The sequence below is a fragment of the Phasianus colchicus genome, chromosome 20 (genome assembly GCF_987193195.1).
Source record: "Phasianus colchicus chromosome 20, bPhaCol1.hap1.1, whole genome shotgun sequence".
In the NCBI taxonomy this organism is placed as follows: Eukaryota; Metazoa; Chordata; class Aves; order Galliformes; family Phasianidae; genus Phasianus; species Phasianus colchicus.
This window is the reverse complement of record NC_143455.1, coordinates 6160406-6178581: the sequence shown is the minus strand read 5'-3', so window position 1 is coordinate 6178581 and position 18176 is coordinate 6160406. Positions and strand designations below refer to the sequence as shown.

Below are 18176 nucleotides of genomic sequence, written 5' to 3'. Positions count from 1 at the left end.
GGACGGATGGACGGACGCTGCCCTCGGCGCCCCGTGCCCTGCCTGCAGCTCGGCCAGGGCAGCCTGTTTGCAATCAGCAGCACAGCCGCGTGCGGCCGGGCCTCGCGCCAGGCCCGCTTGTTAAAAAGGGACAGCAGCAGCTGCACGGAGCCAGAGCCGGCGGATCCGAGCCCAGCGAGCAGCCGCCTCGTCTGCAGGCGGGTCCCAGCACAGGTAAGAGGCAGGAGCGCGTCACGCGTGCCAGGCCCGCTCTCGGGGTCACGCCAGCCAGCAGCCGTGAGGCTGGGCGCTTCTCCCCGCCCCGGGTTCCCGTTGCGGTGCCGTTGGCGACGCGTCCCCGCGTTGGGCCGGGACCTCTCCTCCGCTTAAGGGCCCGCAGGGGGATGCGGGGCCCGGCAGCGCCGTCCTGGTGCGGGGCGGAGGTCACCGCGGATCCGCTCCCCGAGAGCCGGGCTCCGTCTCACCGCACCACCCGCAGCCATGGCGCGGCTTCTCCCCCTCCTGCTCCTCGCGGCTCTGGGCGGTGCGGCCAAGCTGAAGCGCCAGCCGGCGGCGTGGGACGAGCGAGCGGACGGTAACGGCCGGGACCCCTCCTCGGCACGGCCGCCGCACCGGGCGCACGGCCCGCAGCTCGGGGGCTGTCCCGCCCCGTGCAGCCCCGCGCAGCCCCGTCCCGTCCCCGCAGCCGGCCGGGCGCCGCGGGGCTGCGCCAACCTGACGCTCATCTTGGACAACTGGAGGTTCGCCATCACCTCGCAGCTGCGGAACCTCCTGCTGTTCCACCACCACACCGTGCTGCCCGACTACGGCCGGTGAGCGGCGGGCGGGAGCGGGGCCGGGGGGCTCCGGGGGGCTCCTGGGGTAGCCGAAGCCCTCGTTCCGCTCCCGGCACAGGATCCGCGCCCTGTCGGGGGCACTGGATGAACTCTACGAGGATTTCAGCGCCCTCAAGGAGCAGCTGGGGCGGCTCTCGGGGCGCTTCGTCGAGGTGGAGGCGTTCGTGGATCAGCTGAGCCGCAGCCCCGGGCCACGCGTTGCCCCCGGGCCGGGGCCACGCCGCCGGGGATCGCCCCAACCCGCCCTGAAGTAGCAGCACGGCTCACCCCGAGCCCCGCCGCATCGCTAATAAAACCTCGCACCCGCAGCACCGCTGCCTGATCCCTGACCCCCAGCCCGGACGCCGGGAGGGTGGGACCGAACCACCCCCCCCCTTCCTCCCCGCAATGGGGAGTCCGCCCATCGGCGCTTTACGGCCGCTGTCGCAAAATCTCCGCCCCATTGCGGCGGCCGCCGCGCAGCCGTAAAGCGGAGCCGCCCGCGCCCCCCGGCCCGGTACCCGCAGCCCCTCCGGGACGCACCGGGGGGTGGGAGGGAGGAGGGGGGTTAGGAGGTGTGGGGTTGGGGATGGTTGTAGGGTGGGGATCGGGGCTCCTGTTGAGGGGAAGATTTGGGGGTAAGGGGTGAGGGTGGGGGTCCGGGGAGAGGATTTGGGGCAGAGAGGGCTGCGGGGGGGATGGGGGGTGGAGTTATTGGGGGGGTTGTGGGAGGAGATTTGGGGTCGGGGGTGCTGCAGGGTGAGGTGATGGGTGGGGGGTGTGAGGCTGGGGGGGCTGCGGGGTGTGTGGTGGGGATGGGGATGGAGCGGGGGGATGTGGGGCCAGGGGGATGCAGGGGGAGTGGGGGGGCTGGGGTTGGGGTTGGGGGATGTGGGGCTTGGGGGGGGTCAGGGCAAGGAGTGAAAATGTGGGGCCTGGGGCTGGTGTGTGGGGGTTTGGGACTGCGGGGTGAGCTGGAGAGTCCCGAGCTGGTCTCTGTGCTGGGGGGCTGGCTGTGGCCTTGGGGTTTGTCCCTGTTCCCTCCCGCACCCCTGTGCTGAGCACCATCCCCATGCCCCAGGCACCATGGCACAGGTGGGGCACCGGGTGGACTACCTGGCTGGCTTCTGCTGCCCGGTGGGGGGGCTGGTGGCTGGCAAACCCCGCGTGCTGTGCCACGAGAGCGAGATCTACCTCTGCAATGGCAGCGAGTTCGTCTACATCTACGACCAGGAGGGCAAGGTGCTGAAGGTGAGTGGTCCTTGGTGCCGGGACAGGAGGTGGGGAGACCTTGAGACCCCTCCGGGCTCCTCCAGCCCAGGCTGTGTCAGTGAGAGGGGGTGGGATGTTTGGGGCAGCGGGGTGCTGCTGCCTGAGCCCCCCCCAGGCCCTGCAAGGCGAATGCTGAACAAAGCAAAGTCCCTTTCGTTTCTCATCTACAAAGGATTTCAGTGCTGTCTCCGCTGTGACTAACAGCAGTCGTCGTGTTGAGTTATACACAGCTTCTTTTTTTAATTTGTCCTTATTATCATTTCTAAGAAAGCCATCACTGTAATATCAGGATTTGCCTCCTACACTGTGTTCCTTCTCAGGAAAGTAGATCATGTATGGGCTTTCAGGTTGCCATTTCCCTCCCCTTTCTTTCCACCCACCCCGCACAGCCGCTGCCCGGACAGGAGCAGCACCGCAGCCTCATGAACTCGAGCGCAGTGCCAGCTGCAGCACTGCCTGGTGACAGCCCGATTCCTGGAAGTGCTCACCATGTTCCTCTGCAGGAAATCACTGCTTTCGTTCCCAGTTTCTTTAGGGCTGCCCAGGGGGAAGCGCTGCTCAGCAAGCTGCTCAGCAAGCTGCTCCCTCTTTACCCAACAGTGCACCTCTCTGCCTAGCTGCATGGGCACCGGGGTTCCTGGGCACCTCCTGTGGGCTCAGTGGGACCATAACCCTTCCCTTTCTGCACCCAGGCAGTGTACAGGTGCCCCGACCAGGTGTGGCACGTGGAGCTGCTGCCCCTGACAAGACAGCTGTACATCCTCTGCGCCCACAGCGGCATCTACTGCGTGTCCCTGGACCAGCAGAGCAGGTGAGGTGATGGCACAGGGGATACGCGTGCATTGGACAGCTCGGGGTTTGGCCCTCGGCTCTCTCTGGGCCGCTGCTCCTGCCCTGCCGTAGGGAGCTTGGTCTGAGGGCCAGGGGATGAGGCAGCCAAGAGAAGCACTGGCTTCGCCCCGAGCCTTGGCTGAGAGCCTTTGCCTGTTTGCTTGAAGGTTAATGGAGCAGACGGATGGCGACGGCCAAGAAAGCAATTGCCCTTCCGGCGTCTTCCCCGTGGACTCAGACGCCTGCATCTTCCCAGACTCCAGCCTGTGCATGTTCACTCTGCTCAACAACTTTGTCATCACCCTGTCCCAGGCCCACGGCAAATGGTGGATGAAGCTGCACGAGCTGCCTCGCCCCGAGCAGGACAGCCCCCCGTACCGGCAGGTCAGCGAGGTGGGCTTCTGCCCCGGCCCCACACCCGCCGAGGAGGGAGACGGCGCGCCGTCCCGCTTCCTGCCCGTGCTGTGCTGCGCCTCCTCCCCGGGCACGGCAGGCAGTGGGGAGGGGCCGTGGTGCTCGGGGGGCTTCGTGCTGGAAGAGCCCCTCTTCAGCTTGCTCTTTGGGATCGATGCCGCCATGCTGGAGTCCCCGATGATCCTGTGCGGCTTCCCGGACGGACAGCTCTGCTCTGTGCCGCTGAAGGCTCTCAGCTCGCCACCCGCCGATGGCTGCCACGACGTCTCCGGGCAGGACCCCCCCGTGAAGATCCTCCACCACTTGGAAGAGCCCATCGTCTTCATCGGGGCGCTGCGGACGGAGCGGCGGGCAGTGGAGGAGGAGGAGGAGGAGGAAGATGACGCCGAGGACGATCCGCTGTTTGGCGACGCCGGCTGTGACTGCGTGGTGGCCGTGGGGCACTACGGCAAGATGGTGGCCGTCAAGGCAGACCAGAGGGATGAGACAACGGTGCCGGAGCTCAGGGAGTACTACCTGCGTGGGCCCATCCTCTGTGCCGCCTGCGGCAGCGGCAGCCGCATGTACTACAGCACACACTCAGACATCTCCGCCGTCGACCTGGACTGGGTCAGCGAATCCTCTGACCCCGAGGACACGGAGAGCTGCGGCGGCGTCCTGCCGCCCGTCCTGTCCCCAGCCAGCTTAAGTATCTGTAGCGTCGTGGCTCTGTCCCTGTCCTCGCGGGCATCAGAAGGTACTGCCCACCACGGGGAGTGCGCTGGGTCTGGGGGTGGATTGGGGCAGGATAGCTGTGTGTGCATCCACACACCTTGTGATGGTCCGTGTCGGGCTCTGTCTTTCATCTGTCCTTGTTGACCCCCCCTTTGTGTAAGTTGTTGCTGTTAAGCGTGCCGATGGGCTGAGCACCCCTCAGTACCCCGTGCTGCCCCACAGGTGAATCAGAGCTGCTGGCCCTGTCTGCTAAAGGCCGCCTCATGACCTGTGGCTTATGCAGCCCTGACGATGCTGATGTGGAGCTGACGCCTGCCGAGGCTGGCCGGAGGATTAAGGCACTGCTGTCCGGGATAGGCAACACCTCAGAGAGGTAAGGGCAGGGCTGCTGTGCTGCTGCTGGCCCTGTGTGAGCCATGGGGTATAGGTACCTAGAGGTGCTCCTGTCTCAAGCGTTGCTCATGAGGCCTCTTGCAGTACCACCTCCGATGTTTCCTTTCCCGGAGCAGGTGGAAGGGAAGCCCCCAGCCTCAGTGGTATAAAAATAGTTTGCTGGCAGCCCTGCCTGCTGCTCTGTACAGGCACACTGCTGCTTGCAGCTTTGGTGACAGAAGGAGGGCAAGGCACAGTGCCAGCATGCCCAGACACCCCTCAGCACCTGCCAGGCCTGTCACAGGCAGGGCAGGGCAGGGCAGTGCTTGCTCAGCCCTCTGCGGCCATCTGTGCTTGGGGAGGTGGTTCCCCCTTCAGAGTGGGATTCCCAAAGCTGTGAGCAGGGCTTGTAGCCCACCCATCTGCAGCTTGTCATCGCTGGGAGCTGCAGCCCAGGGCTGGCCGGTGGGTCCCACTCAGGGTTCATTCAGCTGACTGGGGTTTGTCTGCTAACCCCCTGTTTGCAGACCCACTGTCCCCACTGCTGGCCCTCCTGCTTTTGAGCACTGTGCTTTGTCCTTCCAGGGTTTCCTTCCTGAAGAAGGCGGTGGACCAAAAGAACCGTGCCCTGGCCAGCCTCAACCAGGTGATGAATGTGAGCGCAGCTCTGCTGTCCGGCCAGGAGGGCCAGAAGCCCATTGCTTGCACTGTCACTGCCAACTGGAGCTGCCTCCTGCTCCGTGATACCGTCACCATCTCCTGCCTGCTGGAGAACTGCAGCGAGTACAGCCTGGAGCAGGGCTGGACCCTGTGTGTTCAGCTCCTGGCCAGCCCCTGTGCCTTAGAGGAGGAGTCTGTGGATTCGGCCACCACCTTCACCTTCCCCATCGACCAGCTCCTCCCTGGGACCAAGCGGGAGCTGACGCTGCCCCTCAGCTCAGCCACAGACACCAAGCTGGATCTGCCTCTGACCATCTCCTGTGCCCTCTACTACAGTTTACGTGATATCCTGGGCAGTGGCTCTGACTCACCCGAAGCCTTGGATGATCTCCTCCCGGACGATTCGCCCATCCTGTCCCCGGACAGAGAGGGCATCTGCCTGCCCCTCAGTGAATGCACCATTGACATGCTGCAGTGCCTGCACTTTGAGAGCAGCCCCTCCAGGCCGGACCCCTCCTCCAAAGTGGCTTCGCTGCCTGCGCCCCAAGATCCCGTGGAGACCTTCCTGAAGGCATCCAAGGAGCAGCCTGAGCCCGAGGCGGGGACAGCCAGCGAGCAGCCGTGTGCCACAGGAGAGGGCAGCATGCCACCCTCAGCAGCGTCCATCAGAGTGTCCTCAGAGCTGCTGAAGAACGCGCTGAAAGCCTCCGACTCAGGTGGGTGCTGCCCATAGGGGGTGTGTGCCGAGCAGGTCCTTGGAACTGACCTAGGAGAGCTGTGCTGTGTCACCATCCCCTTCCCGGGGTGAGGGAGGAGGGTTCCAGGCCCCTAGTTTGCCACTCCAGCAGTGTGACAGCCCTGAGGGGGATGTCCCCAAGCTCGGGGTCAGCCTGACATCGCAGCAACTGCACGCACATGGGGAGAGCCAGGCATGCACTGTTCCACCTGCCCACATGGCCCTGCCTTCGGGAGGTTGTGCAGACACATAATGCACTCCGCTTTCTCTCCTCTCACCCCCAGACGTCTCGCTGAGCTGTGCCACGCTGCGCTGGCTGCTGGCTGAGAGCGCTGCAGCCGCGGCGCTGAGCACTGGGGAGGTGACCTCGGTGTGTGGTGCGGCTCCGGATGGAGGAGAGGTGCAGCTGATCATCCGAGAGGCAAGGAAGGGGTTAGCCCTGCAGAGGAACTGCCTGTCCTTCCCCGCAGAGCTCTGTTCCTCACCTGCTGGGGAGCAGCATGACGCGTGGCCTGCCTGTCACCCCCTGGTCCCACAGTCCACGCCATTGGGGCCCCTCCTCCCCTCCCAGGACTTTCTCAAGGCTCCTTTGGGCTGCTGCTCCATGCTGAGCCTGCAGAAGGGAAAACGTGGCTGGATTCTGGGTGTAAATCCGACCTACTGCAGCTTTTCCCCTTCTAATGTGAAAATCCCCCTCTAAGTGCAAAGGAAAAGCAGTAATTGCAGCACAGCTCTCCTGCCACGGTCGGCTAACCCTCCGGCGAGGGGCCCAGCTGCCTGCGTGCTGGCAGTGACCTGGTTCAGGTTGGTTCACACTTGAGAGCACTAATATTGCCAATGTGATTAGCGCCAGCGTTAATTCTGCTTGGGCTAAGCCTGCCGGATTAAATCCACCACGCTGGCAGCCCGCGTCTCATTGGGGAGCGGGCAGCAGGTCGACCTCAAACTTTTACTGGCCTGGAGAGCAGCGAGGGGCTGTGCATGGAGCAGGGATGGAGAGGATGGCAGCTGTCTTTGGGCCCAGCATGGAGTCACCATCCCAGCCCTACTGCCCGTGGGGTGGGGGGACCTGGGGCAGCCCTTCCCCAACCCTGCAATGATTGCAGTGGGGCCTTGGTGCTCTCCCAGGTGGCCATGAATGACCTCAGCCCAGCCGGCCCCATCCAGGCGGTGGAGATCCTGATGGAGAGCCCATCCCTGGCCCACATGTGCAGGATGCACCACGCCGTCATCCGCCGCATCCAGGTATGGAGCTGTGGGGCACATCCCCGAGTGCACCCCTACACCCTGCTGGACTCTGTGGGATGGTTTTTCAGGCACCACTGTGTGGCAGCCATACTTGGCACAGCCCGGTGCCACACAGGGATGAGGAGTGGGACCACCACTCCCTCCCCAAGTCCCCCGCAGCAGAGCTCTGCTCCCCGCAGGCGCTGGTGCTGGAACAGGCTGCACAGGGCTCGGGGCCCCCTGACCTCCGCATGCAGTACCTGCGCCAGATCCAGACCAACCACGAGGTGAGCCGTGAGCCCACCGTGCCCCCAACCCCTCCCTCCCTATGGGCTCCTCCTTACGGGCGTGAGCCTCACCCCGCTCCTCCACGTCCCTCCCGCAGATGCTGCTGAAGGAGGCGCGGTCCCTGCGCGACCACTCGCCCCTGACCGAGGAGGACACGGAGAAACTCCTGCACATCTACCAGCAGCTGCGTAACCCCAGCCTGGTCCTGCTGTGAGCAGCGGAGCAGCCAGCGCGCCCCGGGGACGGGGACGGTCCCAAGGAGGGACAACGTGCCCGGCAGGAGGGCCGGCGGCCGAGGCGGTGGTCTGTGTGTGTGCGTGTGTCGTGGTCGTGTTGTCGGCAGCACGGAGGGGCCGTGTGCCCCGAAAGCCGCCTGGCGGCAGAGCGGGGCTCCTGGGCTGGCCCGGCGCTGCGCTGCCGCCCGGGGCTGTGCAGCCTCGTGGGGCGTTGCGGCCGTGGTAGCGTAGCTCCATCCCGGCTGTGGGCTGTGCCCCCGTGCCGCCTTGCCTTTCAGGATCAGGACAAACAGGGTGCTGTGCCAGGGTGCCCGGGGGAGCCCCGTTTTCTGCTGGGCAGGGGAGGGGGTTTTCCGCTCCCCCGTTGTTTCTATAAATGATCTCGTATCTCTGTGGCGGTGCAGCGTGTTTTGGGGGCTCAGTCCTTCCCCGCACTGCTCCGGTGTCTGTAAATCTGTCGTCTGCCATGAAAACGATCGTGCCGCTCAGCGACTGCGCCTCTCTTTTCCTTTCCATCTCCGTGCCGGCTCCTGGGCGACCCCCGCTGCCAGAACCCTGCTTCTCCCCTGCCCCGCACGGCGCCGCCTGAGGGGCTGCAGCCCCCTCCCCAGCCCCCACAGCACCCGTATCCCTGCGGGCACCCAGAGGGGCACCGCAGCGCTCTGCCACCCCGTGGCACAGCGAGCGCGGAGCTGCTCTGTCCCCAGCACGTGGCATCTCCGTGCCCTGCTGCCACCCCCTGGCAGCGAGCCCGTGTCCCTGTGCCCTTCTGCACAGCATCCACGCACTCCATTCGGGGTTATGGGGCCACGGGGAGGAGATGAAGGCAAGATCCTGACCCACCGTGCCCTGGCTGCGAAGGAAAAGGCCGTGCCTTGCTGCAATCCAGACGCACTTTAATGACACGAGTTGGGGAGGGTCGGGGACGCGGCTGCTGCCGTCGGTGCCACCGGGTCCCCCCGTCCCCGGGCTCAGTACTCCCAGAGCGTGGCCCGCAGCACCGACTCGCTGTCGGCCCGCAGGGTGCCGGCCGGGTCCCCGCGCAGGTACCGCCCGTTCTTCCCTTTGATGGCAACGCGCCCGCGCTCCCGAAACTCGAAGAAGAAATCCTCAGACAGGTCCCCGTCGCTGCAGACCGCCCCGCTGCTCGCCACGTACCAGAACTTCCCCCCCTGACCTGCAAAGAGCGCGGGGGGGCCGTCAGTGGGGCCATCAGTGGGGCCGTCAGCGGGGCCGTCAGTGGGGCCATCAGTGGGGCCATCAGTGGGGCCGTCAGCGGGGCCGTCAGCGGGGCAGTGGGCGGCCCCGCATCCCCCCGCACCGCCACGCACCTCGGATCTGGTAGGCGCCGTCGCTGAAGCCCACGTGGAAGACGTCGTAGACGGAGCGGTTGGAGTCGAGCAGGTTGGAGCCGCGGTGGTAGCAGACGAAGCCGTGCTCGCCCCGCAGCACCAGCATGGGCCGGTTGATCAGCTTCAGGGTGAACTCCTCGTCCTCCCCTGCAACGGGGACGGGGCTGAGCGGGGCTGGGAGGGCACCGTCCCCATCGGCCCCCACCTCCAGCCCCGGTTTTGCACTCACCCACCGCGTCGCTGACGGCCGCCAGCTGCCCGTTCCTCTTGGTGCACACATAGCGGCCGTTGCTGGCACGCAGGGCCACGCGCCGCCCGCGCCACTCGATGTCAAACATGGTGTTGGCAGCACTGGGTGACAGCACAGCAGTGTCACTGGGCTGCCCGCATCGCCAGCCCGCCCACCCCCCTCCCCGGCCCTGCTGCACTCACACTTCGGTAGCCACGGCCTGGATGCCCCCGTGGGCCACCAGGGTCCAGTAGCTGCCAGCATTGGTGTGCAGGCTGCACTTCTTGGTGTCACGGTCGATCTGCAGCTGAAAGGTCTCGTGGTTCAGCTCCTCATCCTGGTTGGCCGACACGTTGACGCCTGCGGGTGGGAAGGGACATCAGCACAGGGCCACGTGTGGGGTGTGTGGTGTCGTCGTCCCCCCCAGCCCCTCCCAGGGTAAATCCCTCCGGGAACAATCGCGCTAATTGGGCCCTTAATCTGATCGTGGTGTGCCCATCTGAGCAGCGCAGCCGTGCACAGACCCCTATTTATATCCCACACAGCCCTAAGGAGCTTGGCACAAACGTTCCCAGTGCCACGGGGATAGCAGGGCAGCTGGGGCCATGGCACGGCCCTGTGTGCCAGCTCTGGTTATGAGCACTGTGTGTGCAAACATGCATACTCCCAGCACCTGGCATGCACTCCATTCACACACCAAACTCAGCCTTGCACACATGCAGAGCAGCGTGCAGGTGAATGCGCAGTGCTGCACACAGGTACAGGCTGCACAGCTGTGCACCTGCAAACACGTGCACACACACACACAGGTTGCATGGAGCCGTGTGCCTGAACTCGTGCTCATGCGTGACCTGCACGGAAACATGCATGCACTGCAATGCACCACACAGAGCCTTGCACACGCACATTTATGCACACAGCACTTGGAGTGCTGCACAGATCCTCTGCCAGTCCCAAATGGGCCCCAGTGACCATGGCTCCCAGCCAGCAGTGGGGCTGTGGTCACACACTGACCTCAGGCAGGGGCTGTTTTTATAGGGTCTCCTCCCAGGGTGGGGTCCTTGTCGTGCTCTCACGGTGAGCCCACACCTGGAGCTGACCAACCTTAGGGACCCCCAGGCCCTGTATCCCCCCAGCGGGGGCTGTTTTTGCAGGGTCTCCTCTCCATGCAGAGTGCTCTCACGGAGACCTCCAGGGCTGGGGCTGCTTTGGGCTGAGCAATCCCCGGGGTCCCCTAGGTGCCCGTCCCCAAAGCGGGGGCTGCTTTTGCAGGGTCTCCTCTTGGTGCTCTCACAGAGAACCCACGCTTTGGGCTGACCACCCCCCGGGTTCACACCGTGCCCCATCACTCAGCCCTTACCCTGCCGGATGGAGACGAATCTGCCGTTGGCTGCCGTGAAAACCACCTGGGGGTGACTTTCTTCCAGATCGAAGAGTTCGTCCTTGCCCGGCTTGGAGCTGCGCCCGGATTTGAGCGTTCCGGTGGGCCCGGTGGGCGCCAGGTATTTCCCATCGCAGTCCTTGAAGGCCAGCTTACCCGCCTTGAACTCCAGCGTGTATCCGGTGCGGGCGCCGGGCTCGGGCACCAGGATGCCATCGCAGCGCAGGTAGCGCTCATCGGCCGTGCGCAGGCTGTACTTCTTGTCCTGGAAGCAGAGCGTGATGAGCGCGTCCACCCCCCAGGGCAGGTTGCTGTCGGTGGCGATCTCGTCCTCGTGGGCGCTCAGGTGCGCGTAGCGGCGGCGGCTGACGCTCAGCAGGTTGGCCTGCGGGTGCATGGCCAGGTGCACGGTCCACAGCTCGCCCTCGGTGATGCTGGGAGCGAAGCAGGACAGCCGGTCCTCGCGGCCGCCAAAGAAACGCCTGTGCGGCGCCGACTGCAGCGCCCAGCGCCCGTCCGACTGCGTGATGATGCTGAAGCGCTCATCGCGGCCCGGCTGCTCGGCCTCGCAGCGCACCTGCCCGTCCTTGTCGGCCCCCAGGTAGCGGCCCAGGTGGCTCTTGAGGAAGACGACGGAGCTGTCGGCCTCGTCCTGCTCCAGCGTCCATATCTGCTTGCGCTTCAGGCTGGGCGCCGAGGCGTTCACTTTGTAGCCGAAGCTCTCCGCCGTCAGGTAGCGGCTCTCGCAGTTGATCAGCCCGAACTGGATCTTCAGGACCTGGTGGATCCCATTTGTTGGCATCTTCCGCCTCTGCTGGGGGGGGGGCGGCCCCAGGGGGCTGCGGGGACGTCTGCGCTGCCGGGCGCCGCTGCCGCAATGGCCCCGTGGCACGGCTCGGCACGGCACGGCACGGCGTGGCGGGGGGGGACGCCCAATTAGGGGCAGGTGGGATTACGGAGCCCGGCCAGATTGCTGCTGGGTAACCCACTGCCCCACGTCCTACAGCCCTACAGCGGCTCGATGCCCGGCACCGGGCAGCCCCGTGTGTGCACAGCTCCGGCTCTCGGCGTCCCACCGCGGAGCCGTGGGTGGAAAACTTGGGTGGGAACCCGATCTGGGCGCACGGATCCGTTCCCTGCAGGCTAAGGTTACCAGCCTCTCTGATTCAGCAGCGGGTCACCTCCCGGCGCGCCGCCTCCCGGCCAGCCCCTAAGCGCCTTACAATTAGCCAGGCATTTTGATTAGCTTAAACCCTTTATCCTGCTTTGGGGCCCTTGGCCTCCATCTGTCCTACGGCCCCAAATCCCCCCCATGGCTGTGGCTCGGGGTCACGCAGCCCTGCGTCTGCGGTGGGACAGAGTTGCGCATTGGGCATCGTCATCATCTTGCCATGTGTTGGGCATTGCATTGAGGGGGCCTCCAGGGCAGTGTTGGGCATCGTGGTGTCATGTGTTGGGCACTGTGGGATGGGAACCTTCATTGGTGTGTTTTGGGCACTGCAGTGCCATGTGTTGGGCACTGTGGGATCAGGTCCTCCAGTGCTGTGTGTTGGGCATCACAATATGGGGACTTCCAGTTTCATGTGTTGAGCATCGCAGTGCCATGTGTTGGGCATCACAATATGGGGACCTCCAGTGCCATGTGTTGAGCATCACAGTGCCATGTTTTGGGTACTGCAGCATGGGGACCTCCAGCACCGTGTGTTGGGCATTGTGGTACCACGTGTTGGGCATCATAGTGCCATGTGTTGGCATGATGGATGGCATCCTACAGTGCCATGTGTCCCCCAACACAAGGATGCTGCTGGGGGCACTTGGGCTGAGCTCATCCCAATTCCATGATTTTGGGTGGTGCCCTATGGGGGCACAGAGGGCCGTGGGGGTGGGCGGTGTCCCTTAAGTGGTCACACCCGGTCCCCAGTGCCCGGCTCTGTGCTCTCACTGCCTCCTTCCCCCCCCCCCCAGCTCCGGTGTCAGCGTGGCGGCAGCGAGTTATTGTTCCCGAAAATAGGTCCCGGGGATTGTTTGCCTCATGACTTTTTCATGGCTCTCCCTTTACCGTGCCTGGGAGGGGAAGGGGGGGGGGGCACGGCGGCCCCCAGCGCTGCGTTACACGAGCTGCGTGGCGCGCTGAAACTGACCCCCACCGAAATGGATACGGCTTGGTTTTCTGGCTGGGGGGGTGGCTAAGTGGGTCAGGGTCCTGCAGAGGGGCTGGGGGGCGGTGGGGGGGGGGCATCCTATGGTGCTGCTGGAGGTGTGCGGTGCGAGAGCTGAGAGCTGCATTGACACACACAGATGCCACCCCCCCCCCTCCCCTCCCAAATATCGGGGTGGTGTTGGCATTGGGGTGTCCTGCTCCACCCTGTTGTTCCCCCCCGCCGTGTTTGGGTGTGACGGGAGGGAGGGGGTCCAGGGATGGGTGTGTGTGGGGGGGGCACATTGCGCAACGCCCCGCCGTCCCCGTGACAACGGCGGGGGGGGGGTGGGCTGTCACCGTCACCACGACGACAGAGCTGTGCGCACGGGAGGGGGGGGGGGGGGCACCGCATCAGCACCGCGGGGACCTTCACCCGAAGGAAGGGGGGGGAGGAGGGGAGCGGGAGGAGAAGGAGGAGGAGGAAGGAGAACGACGTGCACCGTGCGCTTCCTCCTCCTCCTCCTCTTCCTCCTCCCGCTCCCCCCTCCCCGGGCGAAAGTCCCCGCGGGGGCGGTTTCGGTGCCGGGCGCGGCCGTGCCACCGTCCCGATGTGCCCTAATATAGCCGTGCCGCGGTACCTGCGGCCCCGCCCGCCCCTGGGACATCACCCCACGGGTGGGACACTGCCCTACGTGGGGACACGGCACCCCCAGCCCCTCCCGCTGCCCCCCGGCACCGCTCGGTGCTTTTTCCCCATCCTCCGCCCCAATGGCACCGCTGTGGTCCACGGGTGGTGCCGGAACCGTGTGGGGCCGAGCGGTGCTGGGAATCACTGGGAGATGCAATGAGGAGCATGGACAGTGCATGGAGAGTGCCGCTGTGTCTGCAGGGACCGGGCACCCAGTGTGGCCGTGGGGCTCCAAGTATGGGCCATTGGGCTTCAGTTTGCTCTACAGGGCTCCAATATGATGTATGGAGCTTCAGTATCATCTGCTGGGCTCCAGTGTGTGAGGCAGCATCACGGCCCATGGGGCTCTGATATGACCGACCTGTAGCAACCCATGGGCACTGGCATGGTCTGTGGGGCACCAATGCAATCCACTGGGTTCCAACGTGGTTCCTGGAGCTCCACTATGGACAGTGAGGCACCACTACAATCCATGGCCATTGGCACAGCTCATGGGGCACCAGTATGGACCATGGAGCATCAATACAGACCGTAGGGCACCAGTATGGCCCATGGGGCTCCAACAGGGTCCGTGATCCATTGAGCTGCAGTGTGGTCTATGGGGCTCCAGCATGGTCCTTGGGACATCATTATAGTCCATGGGACACCAGTATGATCCACGGGGCTCCAACACAGCCTATTGTTGCTCCATGATGCCCCACACGCCCCAGGCCATCCCCCATGGCACAGCATGGGCACAGCACAGCGGGGTTGGCCCCACGGCAATGATGGGAGACGCCGTGTTTTGGGGCACGAAGCACCACGTGTCCTGCAGCAAGGCCCGTGTCACCTGCGTGGGGTGACAGCTGTCCCCTATAGGGGGTGTCATGTATATGGGATGTCCCCTACACCAGGCACCCCTACACCAGGCACCCCTACACGGGGTGCCCACCCCACACAGTGTCCCCTATTCAAAACGTCCCCTATATGAGTGCCCCCGATGCGGGGCGCCCCCTACACGGGCTGTCACCCATAGGGGTGTCACCCATAGGGTCCCCTACACTCAGTGTCCCCTATAGAGGGGAGCACCTCTAAGTGCCCCCCCTGTTTGCCCCCCGCTGGATCTCAGCACCGCACCGGGGGCCGCCCCGCACCCCTCCGCACCCCTCCGCCCCCCGAACCCGACGGTACCGGGGGGGGGCACCGCCGTGGGGCGCCGGGCCGGGCCGGGGTGGCCGCCCCCCGCTTTGCCCCCCACCCCCACCCCATGCTTTGCCCCATGCAGGTTCCGGGGCGCTCGGGGCGGGGACGAGCCGGCAAGTCTCCCCACGTGGCCGGGTGCGAGCCAGCCAATGGGAGCGCGTGTTTCTGAAAGATCTCCATATATGGCGATGTTCTCGGCCGGGTGGGCGGGGCTGCCGCCCCCTGGGTATAAAAGCGCGGGGCTGGCAGCGGGACGGTCTCACTCCGCCGGCGGCAGCGGACCGCGCGCAGCGTTACCGCTCTCTTCAGCACCGGGCGCAGCCTCCCCGCACAGGTACGGCCCCGCGCCCTGTCCTCGGGGCCGGCGGCGGCTGAGGCGATACGCGCGATCCCGCGGGGCGGGAGTGCGGAGGGGGTGGGGGTGGGGGGGTCTCAGCGCTGCGCAGCGCCCCGTAGGGCCTCACCCCCAGCTCCCCCCAACCCCCCCCCCCCCCCGGTCCCGTTGCGGGGTGGCCGCGCCCGCTCTGAGGGCCGTTGGGGTGGGGCGGGACGCGCTGTGATTGGCTGCGGCCGCGCGTGACGTCACGGCGCGGGAGATTCGAATGGCGGCGGACGGGGCCATGGGCGGCGGGGGGGGGAGGTGCGCGCGGCGGGGGCTGACGGTGGGGTGACGGTGCGGCCGTCCCGCAGAGCACCCCGAGATGGAAGAGGAGATCGCAGCGCTCGTGATCGACAATGGCTCCGGCATGTGCAAGGCGGGATTCGCCGGGGATGACGCACCCCGCGCCGTTTTCCCGTCCATCGTTGGCCGCCCCCGGCACCAGGTGTGTGTGTGGGGCGGGGGGGTGTGGGGTGGGGGAGGGGGGGGTCGGTGGGGCTGTGCGTGTTGTTGACTGCGGTCTGCTTGTAGGGCGTGATGGTGGGCATGGGGCAGAAGGACAGCTATGTGGGTGACGAGGCGCAGAGCAAGAGAGGCATCCTGACCCTGAAGTACCCCATCGAGCACGGCATCGTCACCAACTGGGACGACATGGAGAAGATCTGGCACCACACCTTCTACAATGAGCTGCGTGTGGCACCCGAGGAGCACCCGGTGCTGCTCACTGAGGCTCCGCTCAACCCCAAGGCCAACCGTGAGAAGATGACGCAGGTACGGCTGCTGCCCGCTGCACCGCCCTCCTCCTCCTCCTTTGTTTATGGCACCCTAACCCTGAGCCATCTCTCTCTCCCACCATTTTCAGGGTTCTGTTCTCCTGGCATTTCCCCCCTGACGTCTCAGGTTTCTTTCAGTTGTGTTTTCTGCCTGCTTTTCTTTGCTTTTCCTTCACATCACAGTTTTTTTTTTTTTTTTTTGCATGCCAGCATGCGTGTGCTAACACGGGTGTGAGTGACTCTACTCAGCTCTCAGTGCTCAGCTCACTCACTTTTTGCCTCCCTTTTTGGCAGATCATGTTTGAGACCTTCAACACCCCTGCCATGTACGTGGCCATCCAGGCTGTGCTGTCCCTGTACGCCTCCGGTCGTACCACAGGCATTGTTATGGACTCTGGGGATGGTGTCACCCACACGGTGCCCATCTATGAGGGCTACGCTCTGCCCCATGCCATCCTGCGTCTGGACCTGGCTGGCCGTGACCTGACCGACTACCTCATGAAGATCCTGACAGAGAGGGGCTACAGCTTCACCACCACGGCTGAGAGGGAAATCGTGCGTGACATCAAGGAGAAGCTGTGCTACGTCGCCCTGGACTTCGAGCAGGAGATGGCCACTGCTGCCTCTTCCTCCTCCCTGGAGAAGAGCTACGAGCTGCCTGATGGGCAGGTCATCACCATCGGCAACGAGCGATTCCGGTGCCCGGAGGCTCTTTTCCAGCCCTCTTTCCTGGGTAGGTTTGGGTTAGAGCTGTGTGCAGAGGGAGGCGTGGGGCTGGGTGTGCTGTGTGTGAGTGCAGCCTGTGATGTGCCCCTGCCTTCCCCCTCCGCCAGGCATGGAGTCGTGCGGCATCCACGAGACCACCTTCAACTCCATCATGAAGTGTGACGTCGACATCAGGAAGGATCTGTACGCCAACACGGTGCTGTCAGGTGGTACCACCATGTACCCCGGCATCGCCGACAGGATGCAGAAGGAGATCACAGCCCTGGCACCCAGCACGATGAAGATCAAGGTAAGGAGTGCTGCCTCATTCCCAGCAGCTCGGGTTGGTTGGGTGGAGACACAGGGCAGCCCTGACCATCGCTCTCATTGCAGATCATCGCCCCTCCGGAGCGTAAATACTCTGTGTGGATCGGCGGCTCCATCCTGGCCTCCCTGTCCACCTTCCAGCAGATGTGGATCAGCAAGCAGGAATACGACGAGTCCGGCCCATCCATCGTGCACCGTAAATGCTTCTAAACGGACTGCTGGCAGGTGCACAGCATCTGCTGCATGAGTCGTCTCACTAGTATACGTTTGCCCTGGCAAATCTATACACCTCATGCTAGCCTCATAAAACTGGAATAAGCCTTCTTTCAAAAGAAACTTTGCCCTTGGAAAGTCTGTACCTGATGATGTTAGATGTGTCAGCACTGGGTTGTCGAGCTGGCACTTGATTCGATCATTGATTCACCATTTGGTGCACACCTTTAGAGAAATACCCTGCACAGATCTGTTTGAGGGGGGGGTTGTGCTGCGTGCCCAGATGTGTACAGGGTATTCAGAGTCAGTCAGGCTTCCATCCAGTGCAGAGTATTCCAGATTTGGTGTAGAGGCTGGTAGGAGTTCCATCCACACCCACTTCTGTCGCCGCCGTTCTAAGCAAGGTTGGGAAACATATCTGCATCCGAGCCTTACCAACCAGCCCTCCTCCTCCCCACCCCTCTATAACCACCACGGGGCTGAGGTTCCTCAACGCGGGTTGCTGAAACTTGGCATTGACACCTGTAAATTTATGCATCGTTTTAATTTATGTAAGATTTTTTTTTCTTTTTTTTTCTTTTTTTGGGTTTTTTTTTTTTGTACGTTGCCTTAAATGTTCTCACGTGACGGTAGGAAACCAAAATTGGGAAAGTCATCCTCCAGGTTGAGAAATTGTTAACGCCCAACGACACATCATTGTGTAAGGAAAATAATAATAAAGGAAAAAAAAAAAAACAAAAACGCTGCAGTAAACTCCAACCCGCGGCTCTGCGTCTGTCTGTGGGGGGTACGGGGGTGTCCTATGGGCAGGAGCGAGCCCTGTGAGGGGGGGTCCTATATGGGGGGCTGTCCTACGGTTGGCTCCTGGGGGGCTGTGGCTGCTGCCAGGTGAATGGAGCCCCTTCTTGCCATGGGGGCTCAGCTCCCTGCCTGGGCTGGGGGGGCTGCTGCGCTGAGCCCCGGGCTGTGCCCTGCTGTCCGTCTGTCCCTCCGTGCGTACACCTGGCCGTCCATCTGCCGCTCCGTCTGTCCATCCACCTGCCTGCCCATCCCTGTGGCCGTCTGTCCATCCTTCCCTTCCGTTCCCCCCCCCAACTTCTCAGGCTCCGTCCCTCCGGCCGCCCGCCGCCAGGGGGCAGCACCGCTCCGTGCGCCACGAGTCGGCGCGTTCTCAGCTCCGGGCTCATCCTCACCCCCCACCCCGTTGTCCCCCCCGCCTCTGCAACCCCCCACCCCCGCTGC

At 64.3% G+C, this 18176-nt stretch overlaps 4 protein-coding genes across 6 annotated transcripts; 3 read left to right on the top strand and 1 right to left on the bottom strand.

Moving 5' to 3' along the window:
• The first annotated feature begins 75 nt into the window (after positions 1 to 75).
• LOC149915363 (uncharacterized) lies at positions 76 to 1090 on the top strand. Of its 2 annotated transcripts, XM_090122008.1 has the most exons (4): positions 76 to 213; positions 479 to 574; positions 686 to 812; positions 895 to 1090. In XM_090122008.1, exons 2-4 carry the CDS (start codon positions 481 to 483, stop codon positions 1088 to 1090), a joined length of 417 nt encoding a protein of 138 aa, XP_089978134.1. In that variant the 5' UTR covers positions 76 to 213; positions 479 to 480. The 2 variants fall into 2 exon arrangements, with proteins under 2 accessions (XP_089978134.1, XP_089978133.1); XM_090122007.1 differs by having other exon boundaries at positions 479 to 812.
• Positions 1091 to 1192: 102 nt separating this feature from the next.
• Positions 1193 to 8057, top strand: FAAP100 (FA core complex associated protein 100). 2 transcript variants are annotated; one of them, XM_031598880.2, is made up of 10 exons: positions 1193 to 1332; positions 1897 to 2066; positions 2780 to 2898; positions 3086 to 4068; positions 4269 to 4419; positions 5004 to 5794; positions 6099 to 6235; positions 6943 to 7059; positions 7242 to 7328; positions 7427 to 8057. In XM_031598880.2, the coding sequence occupies exons 2-10, from the start codon at positions 1902 to 1904 to the stop codon at positions 7541 to 7543; spliced, it is 2667 nt and encodes an 888-aa protein (XP_031454740.2). In that variant the 5' UTR covers positions 1193 to 1332; positions 1897 to 1901; the 3' UTR covers positions 7544 to 8057. The 2 variants fall into 2 exon arrangements, with proteins under 2 accessions (XP_031454740.2, XP_089978130.1); XM_090122004.1 differs by lacking the exon at positions 1193 to 1332 and having other exon boundaries at positions 1706 to 2066.
• A 320-nt stretch (positions 8058 to 8377) lies between these two features.
• FSCN2 (fascin actin-bundling protein 2, retinal) lies at positions 8378 to 12477 on the bottom strand. The gene is made up of 5 exons (XM_031598884.2): positions 10507 to 12477; positions 9350 to 9506; positions 9147 to 9268; positions 8897 to 9064; positions 8378 to 8742 (listed from the first exon to the last, which is right to left on the bottom strand). The coding sequence occupies exons 1-5, from the start codon at positions 11327 to 11329 to the stop codon at positions 8537 to 8539; spliced, it is 1476 nt and encodes a 491-aa protein (XP_031454744.1). The 5' UTR covers positions 11330 to 12477; the 3' UTR covers positions 8378 to 8536.
• A 2272-nt stretch (positions 12478 to 14749) lies between these two features.
• On the top strand, positions 14750 to 17693 carry ACTG1 (actin gamma 1). The gene is made up of 6 exons (XM_031598890.2): positions 14750 to 14871; positions 15228 to 15361; positions 15448 to 15687; positions 15984 to 16422; positions 16523 to 16704; positions 16788 to 17693. The coding sequence occupies exons 2-6, from the start codon at positions 15239 to 15241 to the stop codon at positions 16929 to 16931; spliced, it is 1128 nt and encodes a 375-aa protein (XP_031454750.1). The 5' UTR covers positions 14750 to 14871; positions 15228 to 15238; the 3' UTR covers positions 16932 to 17693.
• Positions 17694 to 18176: the final 483 nt, after the last annotated feature.